This window comes from Schistocerca americana, chromosome 2 (assembly GCF_021461395.2).
Source record: "Schistocerca americana isolate TAMUIC-IGC-003095 chromosome 2, iqSchAmer2.1, whole genome shotgun sequence".
Classification (NCBI taxonomy): Eukaryota; Metazoa; Arthropoda; class Insecta; order Orthoptera; family Acrididae; genus Schistocerca; species Schistocerca americana.
Window position 1 is genome coordinate 11,134,752 of NC_060120.1, and position 11,511 is coordinate 11,146,262.

General features: G+C 40.4%; 1 protein-coding gene across 1 annotated transcript in view; it reads right to left on the reverse strand.

Annotated features, from left to right (window-relative positions):
• LOC124596624 (cytochrome P450 9e2-like) overlaps window positions 1-11,085 on the reverse strand; it is a 75,912-nt gene extending 64,827 nt beyond the window's left edge. Inside the window, exons 1-2 of the mRNA XM_047135850.1 lie at window positions 11,029-11,085; window positions 10,722-10,917 (exon numbers count right to left, since the gene is read on the reverse strand). Coding sequence (XP_046991806.1) covers window positions 10,722-10,917; window positions 11,029-11,085 — 253 coding nt within the window. The remainder of the gene's footprint in view (window positions 1-10,721; window positions 10,918-11,028) is intronic.
• Between the last annotated feature and the right edge of the window lie 426 nt (window positions 11,086-11,511).

Here is an 11,511-nt window from a genome sequence, read left to right on the forward strand (position 1 = left end):
GACAGGACGTAATCTTGCAAATACTGTAGATTCAGGTTTTGCGTCCTCACCGTTTTCTCAAATAAATCAAGACACATTTTCTGCTTTTCAAAATGCGAATATTGCCGGTTCAAATGCACTGCCGAATAGCACTGAGGAACATGTTTCAGACACCAGTGCACTGTTATTACAGTTAATGCAACAAATGGGACAAAGGCTACAAAAGTAAGACACAACGCTTGAACAAAATCAGAAACAAATGGGACAAAATCTTCAAAAGTTAGACACAATGAAACAAAATCTTCAAAAGTTAGACACAATGGAACAACACCAGAGACAAACACAGCAACAGTTAGACACAATGGAACAAAATCTTAGGAAGTTAGACACCACACTTGAACAAACACGTGAAGCTTTAACTACTGAGTTACATACCATTTAATCGAAATGTCAAAAAGTCTGTAATGACGTATAAACACAAAATTGAGAGCATTTCCAACCTATTTTTTCGCGTCATGAAAATGCATTACAGAATCACGTAGCTGCCATAAAAGAACTGCTAACTATTGTTCATGAAAATCACGACACCTTGCAAGCTAAAATTGACTCAGTTGCATCTACTGATTCGGTTACGCAACTTGCAAAAACTCAGGAAACCTTAAAGGGCACAGAAGATACGATTTCAACACAAATGGACACTCTGAAACTTGGCTCAGAAAAACACACAGAGGAAATAATTTCACTATCGGATGAAGTAGACGAACTTTCAGATCAGTTCACTAACTTATCTACAAAGGTAGATGATGATCTGAATGACACAAGACCTGTAGCCTTCACGGACACTGAAGAGTATGAACAAATTAGAAAATTCAAACAAAATCAAAATCAAATCAATACACAGTACAAAAGAGAAATCCGGGAAGTACAAGATCAGTTGGCACAAGTAATACAAAAATTACATATTTCAGAGGACACTCGCGCTCCAACACGGGAAGAGGGACTTAGAAATACGGAAAAGCCGCAAAATAATCACACAGTGCACTTCGGAAATTATGAAAGAAATTGGCAAGGTACACCGAATTTTGAGATGGAACCGCCGAAACGACATAACAATGACCGACATGCGACTCGCCGACATGATGATTTTGACTATAAGCTGTTCATTACTACACGTAAATTCAAAATATTTAAGAATTCTGGCAACGACATTCATCCACAAGCATGGCTCCATCAATTCTCTCATTGTTTTCCTCCCAACTGGTCATTAGAGCACAGATTAGAATTTATGTGTGGCTCTTTAGAGAATGAACCAGGTGTAAGAATGCGATCGGTCATTCACGATTGCCACAGTGAAGGAGAATTTTATCATGCCTTCCTCTCAGCATATTGGTCTCAAGCTACACAAGACCGAGTAAAACATAGCATCATAATGATGAAACATTTCGAACAATCTGAATTTTCCAGTCTTGTGAAATATTTTGAAGATATGTTGCACAAGAATCAGTACCTGTCAAACCCATGCAGCCCCTCAGAACTCATCCGCGTTTGCTTAATCAAATTGCCTGAACATTTGCGACATATTATTTTGCAGGACGTTGCAAAGACGAGGTTGAAGGTTTTCAGGGACTCTTACAAGAATTAGAAATTGACACTGACAACCGCAGAACGCGAAAACAGGAACACAAGAATTACAGGTCACATCCGTCGCAATTCTGCGATGAAAGAAATAATAACTGGACACGACAAGGCTATTCTCACAACACAAATCGTGACCAAAACAGACACCACCCATATGAGAACCGTTGGCAGAGTAGTAATAATTACAGGGAAAGGTCACCTCTCCGCAGGAGTGACTATCACAGAGACAATCAGAGAAACAGACAATATGGGAACCAAAATAATTATTATCAAGGGAGACAGAATAACGTTAGACGCAACGGTCGAGCGCGCAGTTACGATTCAGGGAGAAATTCTCCACCATGTGACCGACAAGAAAGAAACTATGGAATCTACCGACATGACGACAGACGATATAATCGTAACGACAGACCTGAATTTCATCAAAACTGGCGTTATTCGAACAGGGCAGGGCCTTCTCGTCAAGGTGAATTTGTAGAAGTTAGGTCTCCTAATCCCAATAACGATGCGCGCCAACAAAGAGACAATGATTCGCACCGCAGGCAGCCACGTGCGCCGGCTGGCTCAGGGAAAAATAACATAGACGCTAACCTTGAGAAAAATTTTAGCATTTCTTATCGACGTATACAACATGATAATTACTTTGAAGTTGAGACTCTGCGTACTAGGAAGAGTAAAGGTTTGCACCACATTTCACATGTAAAACCGTTTATTGAAAGATAATCTGCTTTTTAACTTTGTCTTTGCCATAAAACTTTTCACTTCACATTTCTAGTATGCTTTGTCAGACTTAGAAACTGTTACCATGCAACAATGTTTGAAGTTAAATATCCAGTCAAGAACCAAGAGAACTTATTTAAATATAAATTACGATGCATTGTTATAGTGAACAGACGTCACAGTGTTACTGTGTCTGAACATTCTTGCTTGTTAGTTGCACGATTACGTAACGACTATAAGGCTTACATACTTAGAACATATACTGGTACTGCTAATGAGATTTTAATGCAACATTTTGGTTTACTTGAAAATACATTCTGGATTTAAAGTACTTTCTGTGAGATACCAGATAACACAGTGGTTAGTTTAAGTGACAGCTACACGATTTTATCATGACGCTACTAATGAGTGACAATTTACAATGTTGCTTTTGCCGTGTTTCTGTTTTATATCTGCACAGTTTTTCTGAATTCTTCTGGAAAGGAAAACAGATGGTATAATTACATTAATCCTCAGGGGGATACACGCCTACTTTGTGTACCATGTGTTTGGCAAGCACATGGAGCCCTAGCTAATATGGTATTTGCTTATACAACTTTACACATCGGTACCATATTTCTCTAACACATAAATTACATAGCTATCTGATTATTTAACAGAGAAACAAACATTTTTTTACTACATCAATGACACATGTTTACACAATTACACAGTTGGATAACTACATACTTATGGAATTGTATTTTTGTCTGTACTTTGTGAACTGTTCATATTTTTTCAGAACCATTGAGATACTATGAGAGCTTTGAATGATGTATTTGGTATGGGATCATGATTTTTAAAGTACGTTTGAGGTAGATGACTTTATTGAAGGTCTTGAAATTATTGAAAGAAGCTGCGACGATTTTGAGATGTGATTGATCTGTTATGATGTTATTATTGTGAAGATAACGTGTATTATGCTGTTGAGGTATGTTTATGATCAATAAGCTGATGCTATATGAGGAATTTGCTTGTGCTACGTATTTATTATGATGAAATATTGAAGAAGTGTCGACGAATATGTACATGTGTAATAAGGTAAGGAATAATAAGTACTGGTTAGGGACTCTGACTTGTAAAATGGATGTTGGAAACCAAGAATCGTACTTTAAGAGTAATGAAATGTGTGTAAATGCGTGAATGTATCACAATGCCAGCAAAATTTTTTGGACACTGTTATATTTACAGGATTTTGTTTCTACAGATTTGCAACGCAAATTCTCGACCTGTGAAATTTTTATATGAGACTGTCACTGTAGTGCAAACTGGTGTCGTAAATATTTCAGTAAGAAAGTTAAGTGACCACCTTCGCATAATGCATCGTGGGCACCCAGCTGCGTGACAGTCGCCTGGAAAAAAGCCATTAGTGTGTGCCTTTCAGAGGCACAGGTAGAAAAAAAAAAGAGCCCATTATCCTCGCTATTGACATTCCTTTGTAGAAAGTATTGCAAATACGACACGCTCAAACTTGAAAACATATGATAACACTGTGGAGGTCTTAATTTATGATATTTACTGAAATGCCTAAGGAAATGACGAGAAATATTTTTATGTCTATACACCTGATTATGACTACTGTCTTTCTAGTTGAGAGATTTTTTTTTACTACCTTATGAAATGCCATATGGCTAATGAATGATGTTTCATGCCTTCCTTTGTACATATTTGCTCATTCTCTTTAATATCTAGTTTCTAGCTGCACTGCAGCATTGGTTATTATAAAATTTAATAGATGTACTAATATCACTATATTCTGTCTACAGAGCCAGTGAAGAATACGTTTATGATATATTTTCTTAGAAAAGAGAGCACAAATAGACATTTCCCTTCACAGGAATTGCATAAATAATTTTTTTAATGACTTGGTAACTTTCTTGCAGAGTAAGTTTTTGTGATGCATCACTCTAGTGTTAAGATGTGACATAGGTATTAAACATGGCCATTTTTAGTGTAATATTTTTTCTGCTTGAGCTTTGTCATGTTTAGGTATAACTTATTTCATTTGCTGCCGCTGTTTGCCAGGCATAGTGCTACTAAATTTCACTTTACATTACTCTGTTAAGCCAGTTTTACTACTGATTTATTTTTCTTGTTTGCTGCTCATTGCCTTATATTAGTTGTAATATTGCTGCTTGCTTTGCCAATTTGCATTTTTTTGTCATTGCTGTTTGTGTTAATTGTTTTGTGCTGCTGCATTGCCTCGTCTCTTAGTTTAGCATCTGAGCTCAGTAGATTTAAGTTAGCTTAAGATGGGGTAGGCCATATAAGAGAACAAGTTGTGATGAATTGGAAGAAATGCATTGAAAAGCTATAAAAAAATGGTTTGGCCAAAAAAGTATTTTGAAAGAGAATGTGAACCAAAAAAGTAGGGTTTAGGGACAACAGATTTAGGTAGGATTTTCTTGGAAATAAATGATGAGGTAAGATAATGGAAAATAAATAACGAGGTAAGGAATGTGTGAACATATAAATACAGAAAGCAAGATTGTATAGAATTTTTTTGGTGTAAACACATGTTGAAATAAGAGGAAAGATATATGGAATGAAGTTTTGGGGTGGACTGCAGTACCAAATGTCACACTTAAAACAAACCCTGTCCTGTATTTTTGTGTTATTACACTATGTGAATTCGTGTTTTTCCTGTCTTAATGTGTTTAGCTAATAAGAGTTACATTGTAGAATTTTCCTGATAATATGTTATTTTCTTTGTAAAGATGTTTAGACATTATTTATTCTGTTCTGTTTTAATGCTCATGTGTGAAGTTGATGTTTCGAAAGTTATTCTGATCTTTTATGTATATACTCATGTCATAATTCCTGTAACACTGATGTATATGTTATTTCGAGTCTTTTGTAAAGCCTGTACTACAAATGTTATCTGTATTGTTATGTTCTTTAATGATGTATTTTGTACCTTCGTAATTGTATTCTTATGTTATAAAATTGTAATTGACACCAGTTCAGCATATTATTAACTTGTAAGTTCCATTACACTGCACACGTTTCTGTTGGTCATAGTATATGGGCAATATGTGAGAAGTAGGGACTGTTAGTGTTTGCACATGTGTTGATAATTCAGCAAGGGACTGGTTAACAGCATTGCTGGTTCTAAGGACAATTCCAAAACTTTGTGAGTGCACAAGTGGTGGTTTATGGACTTGCTATATTGTCCACATGACTCTTCGATGGTGATTGTGCACCTGCACAGTCGCAACAGATGGCTGCTGGCCGTCTCCACAAGGACTACAGTGGGTCTGCATCTCTGGTGGCCCACCAATACCATTATTTCTACAAGGACTGCAGGGGGTTTGCACCTCTGGTGGCCCACCAATACCATAATCTCTACCAGGACTACAGTGGGTCTACTCTGTGACGACCTACCTACCAACATTCTTCCAAACTTCAACTGACTCTGCGGTGGGTTTGCTCTGTTGTGGCCTATTAAAGGTCTGCACGTCAAGAGTCAGCACTGTCTTTCCGTTGGAAGGACAACACTACTCATCAAGACTGCATGAAAATCCACTACTTCTGTGTGCATTCTCTTTTACTGCTCAGACTTTTAGAAAAAAAAAACAACACTGCAATTTTACTGGGATGAATGATCAGGACTGTCTTTATGGACTGTGAGAAAATTTTAGCTTTTGACCAACGTTGTATCAATAAGTGTGTGTATTTGATATCTTTGTTATTGTAGTTATGAAAAATTTTATCAAATCATTATTGGCCACTGCCCAAAACAATTTGTAAAATTTTTTGTGGGGAGCATGGGGGCTATGTAAGTAGGCTGTTTATGTTTTCTTATTGGCAACGTTACGTAGCGCAGTGTATGAAAATCACTGGCTGTGCTGTGTGCAGTCTGTGGCTAATTTGCATTGTTGTCTGCCATTGTAGTGTTGGGTAGCTGGATGTGAACAGCGCGTAGCGTTGCGCAGTTGGAGGTGAGCCGCCAGCAGTGGTGGATGTGGGGAGAGAAATGGCGGAGTTTTGAAATTTGTAAGACTGGATGTCATGAACTGCTATATATATTATGACTTTTGATGACAATTAAGGTAAATACATTGTTTGTTCTCTATTAAAATCTTTCATTTGCTAACTATGCCTATCAGTAGTTATTGCCTTCAGTAGTTTGAATCTTTTATTTAGCTGGCAGTAATGGCGCTCGCTGTATTGCAGTAGTTCAAGTAACGAAGATCTTTGGTGAGGTAAGTGATTTGTGAAAGGTATAGGTTAATGTTAGTCAGGGCCATTCCTTTGTAGGGATTTTTGAAAGTCAGATTGCGTTGCGCTAAAAATATTGTGTGTCAGGATAAGCACAGTCTTGTATAATTTTTTCAAAAGGGGACGTTTCAGTATCACATCTTAGACACTTTGATTTCGTCTTTACCGGTTTTCCCTTAGTCGTTGATATACTACCATACAACGCACAACGTGCATTCTCAAAAGTTTCTTCCTCGAATTAACGAGTCTGATTGATACTTGTAGATTTCTTTTGGCCAGCAATGCCTTCTTCGCTTGTGCTAGTCAACCGAAATCAGATTCTGGATTGTAAGACGTACCCAGGAGCAGATATAGACGCATATCGGAGTTTAGTGGTGATGAGGAGTTGGCTGAAGTTTAGTTTAAGAGATTAGTTAGGAAGAATCAATAAGTGAGGAGGTGGGATAAAGAAGTACTAAGAAATGACGAGATACGCTTGCAGTTCTCTAAGGCTATAGATACAGCAATAAGGAATAGCACAGTAGGCAGTACCGTTGAAGAGGAATGGACATCTCCAAAAAGGGCAGTTACAGAAGTTTGAAAGGAAAACGCAGGTACAAAGAAGGAGGAGGAAACCGTGGGTAACAGAAGAAATACTTTAGTTGATCGATGAAAGAAAGAAAGAAGAACTAAAATGTTTAGGGAAATTCAGGAACACAGAATTACAAGTCGCTCAGGAATGAAACAAATAGAAAGTGCAGGAAAGGTAAGACGAAATGGCTGCATGAAAAATGTGAAGAAATCGAAAATGAAATGATTGTCGGAAGGACTGGCTCAGCACACAGGAAAGTCAAAACAACCTTTGGTGAAGTTAAAAGTAAGGATGGTAACATCAAGAGCGCAACAGGAATTTCGCTGTTAAATGCAGAAGAGAGAAAGAATAGGGGAAGGAGTACATTGAAGGCCTCTATGAGCGGGGAGATTTGTCCGATGTGATAGAAGAAGAAACAGGAATCGATTTAGAAGAGATAGGGGATCCAGTCTTAGAATCAGAATCTAAGACAGCTTTGGAGGACTTACGATCACATAAGGCAGAAGCGGTAGATAACATTCCATCAGAATTTCCAAAGTCATTGGGGAAGTGGTAACAAAACGGCTATTCACGTTGGTGTGTAGAATATATGAGTCTGGTGACATACCATGTGACCTTCAGAATAATATTGTTCACAATACTCCCAAGACTGCAATGGCTGACAAGAGCGAGAATTATCGCATAATCTGCTTAACAGTTCATGCATCCAAGTTGCTGACAAGAAGAATGGAAAAGAAAATTGAGGATGTGTTAGATGACGAGACCAGTTCGGTTTTAGGAAAGGTAAAGGCACCAGAGACTCAATTCTGATGTTTCGGTTGATAACAGAAGTAAAATAAATAAAAAATCAAGATACGTTCGTAGGATATGTCGACCTGGAAAAAGCGTTCGACAATGTAAAATGGTATAAGATGCTCGAAATTCTGAGAAAAATAGGGGTAAGCTATAGGGAGAGACGGGTAATATAGAATATGTACAAGAGCCAAGAGGGAATAAAAAGAATGGCCGACCAAGAACGAAGTGCTCGGATTAAAAAGGTGTAAGACAGGGAGGTAGTGTTTCGCCCCTACTGTTCAACCTGTACATCGAAAAACAATGATGGAAATAAAAGAAAGTTTCAGGAGTGGAATGAAAATTCAAGGTGAAGGGATATCAATGATACGATTCGCTGACGACATTGCTACCCTGAGTGAAAGTGAAGAAGAATTATATGATCTGCTGAATGGAATGAACAGTTTAATGAGTAGAGGATATGGACTGAGAGTAAAGAAAGACGAAAGTAATGAGAAGTAGCAGAAATGGGAACAGAGAGAAAATTAACATCAGGATTGATGGTGACGAAGTAGATGAAGTTAAGGAATACTGCTTCCTAGGTAGCAAAATAACCAATGACGGATGGAGCAAGGAGGATATTAAGACCAGACTAGCATTGGCAAATAGGACATTTCTGGGCTAGAGAAATCTGCTACTATCCTACATACACCTTAATTTGAAGAAGAAATTTCTGTGTATGTACGTTTGGAGTACAGCATTGCATGGTAGTGAAACATGGACTGTGGGAAAACCGAAACAGAAGAGAATCGAAGCATTTGAGATGTGGTGCTACAGACGAATGCTGACAATAAGGTCGACTGATAAGGTAAGGAATGAGCAGGTTTTGCGCAGAATCGGAGGGGAAGGGAATATGTGGAGAAGATTGACAAGGAGAGGGGACAGGATGATAGAACATCTGTTAAGCTATTAGGGAATGAATTCCATCGTACTAGAAGGAGCTATAGGGGCGAAAACTGTAGGCGAAGACAGACATTGGAATACATCCAGCCATGTCTCCGCAGTACCCTTTCTTTCAGGAGTGCTAGTTCTGCAAGGTTCGCAGAAGAGCTTCTGTAAAGTTTGGAAGGTAGGAGACGAGATACTGGCAGAAGTAAAGCTGTGAGTACCGGGCTTGAGTCGTCCTTCGGTAGCTCAGATGGTAGAGCACTTGTCCGCGAAAGGCAAAGGTCCCGAGTTCGAGTCTCGGTCGGGCACACAGTTTTAATCTGCCAGGAAGTTTCATATCAGCGCACACTCCTCTGCAGAGTGGAAATCTCATTCTGGAAACATCCCCCAGGCTGTGGCTAAGCCATGTCTCCGCAGTATCCTTTCTTTCAGGAGTGCTAGTTCTGCAAGGTTCGCAGAAGAGCTTCTGTAAAGTTTGGAAGGTAGGAGACGAGATACTGGCAGAAGTAAAGCTGTGAGTACCGGGCGTGAGGCGTGCTTCGGTAGCTCAGATGGTAGAGCACTTGTCCGCGAAAGGCAAAGGTCCCGAGTTCGAGTCTCGGTCGGGCACACAGTTTTAATCTGCCAGAAAGTTTCATCCAGCAAATAGTTGAGGACGTAGGTTGCAAGTGCTACTATGAGGTGAAGAGGTTAGCACAGGAGGAATTCTCGGCGTGCCGTATTAAACCAGTCAGAAGACTGATGACTCAAAAAAAAGTTAACCTCTTATGTCACCTAGTTTGTTTTTTTGCTTCGAAGGAAATAGAATTCCTTGACTTCGTGGTCGGCAATTTTGATTTTAAGTTCATCGCTAATCCCATTTCTGCTGCTTCTCACTATTTTCGTCTTTATTCGATTTACTCTCAGTCCATAGTCATTAGACAGTTCGTTCCATTGAACAGGTCCCTAATTCCTCTTCACTTTCAGCGAGGACAGCAAAGTCATATGCGGATTTTAACATTCATATATTTTCACCTTCAGCTTTAACTGCATTCTTGAACTTTTCGATGTTGAGACTGAACGGTACAGGCGAAAGACTACATCCCGTTTTAATTCCATTCTTCTTCTAGTCTCTTTCTTTTGGCATACACTGTGTTGTCTGTCTTTTCTTACGGTTCCCTTTTCTTCTCAGCACTTCTAATGTGTAATTGTCGGACGATTTTCTATGTCGACAGATCCTATGAACGCTTTTTGATTTTCTTAAGTCTCGTTTCCATTACCAAGCGGAACGCCAGAATTGCATGTCTGATGTCTTTACCTTTCCTAAAAGAAAACTGTCACTTGAGAGATCTTCGGTTTTCGTTTCCAGTGTTCTGTATATTATTGTTTGTAAACGTGGATGCATGAGCTGTTAAGCTAACTGTGCGATAGTTGTCACAATTACCTGTCCGTGCTCTATTCGGGCCCTATTCTTTCCAAAATTCTGGTGGTACGTATGCAATCTCATGTATTCTACACAACAACCTAAATAGTCATTTGGTCTATTGATTTTAGAAATTTCGAAAGGATCTGATTGCTCTTTTAAAGTCTGATCTGTGAATTAGTAGTCTGGAACTTGGGTCCTCCACATGGCAGCCATCTACGCTGACCGCTCAGCTATGGAGGCGTATACTAGCATAATACGCAAAGTTTACAATGCCACATAAAGAATACTCTTCCACAGACCAGTTGACTTGCGTTTTTGCAGAACCATCTGTGAGTGCCTTCGCTTTTAACTTTATTCTTTTTATGTCATAGTTTTCGTTAGTAATAACAACGTTACGGTTTTGAGTTCAGGCGAGCAAGGTGGCAGCACCTCGGAGGAACATGAGGCTGCCGGCGAGTAGCGGGTCGCCGCTGACGGCGTGGTGGTCGCAGAAGTCGGCGAACGCCCGCACGGTGACGTGGCGTACCAGCTCGGTGTCCCTGAGCAGCAGCACGGCGGTGCAGGGCCCGGCGAACACGCCGGCGCACGGCAGTCCTCGTGTGTTCTCGTACAGGCGGCGCAGCAGCTCGTGCGCCGAGGCGGCGCCAGTCACCAGCGGCCAGAGGTGCCCCAGCGGGGAGCCGCCCCCGGCCGCCGCCGGCACGCCCCAGCGGCGCAGCGCCAGCCGCCGCCGCACCAGGCACCACAGGTAGCCCACCAGCGCCGCCGACACCACCACCAGGCCGACCACCATCTCCAGGGCGCTCACCTGCAACGTACAGCAGGTAAACACCTCGCGTTACGAGGAACTTGTAAGGGATCCGTGATCCCACAAACATAGGTGCTAGTAGCCGACATTCAGGTCGATAGCAGACAGGAGTCGATTGTCGAGCGCTGCAGGAGGCAGTGAGACGAGTGTCGAGTGAGAAGTGGTACTGGAGAGACGGGCAAGAATGGTGGACGAGTGAGTAGTAAACGGTAAATTCATCGGTGTATGACAGATGAGCGCGTCCCCCTAATCGTCGTGGGGTGGACCCTCATAGATACCGATTCGCGAGTGATACGAAACCAAAAGTGACAAGTGCCGAATTACGTGTTTCGCGTCAACCGCGTCGGCCAGCAACAACCATGGATTGCAGTGAGGATTGTTGTGAATGTTAACCATCATCATTGCGTGTGA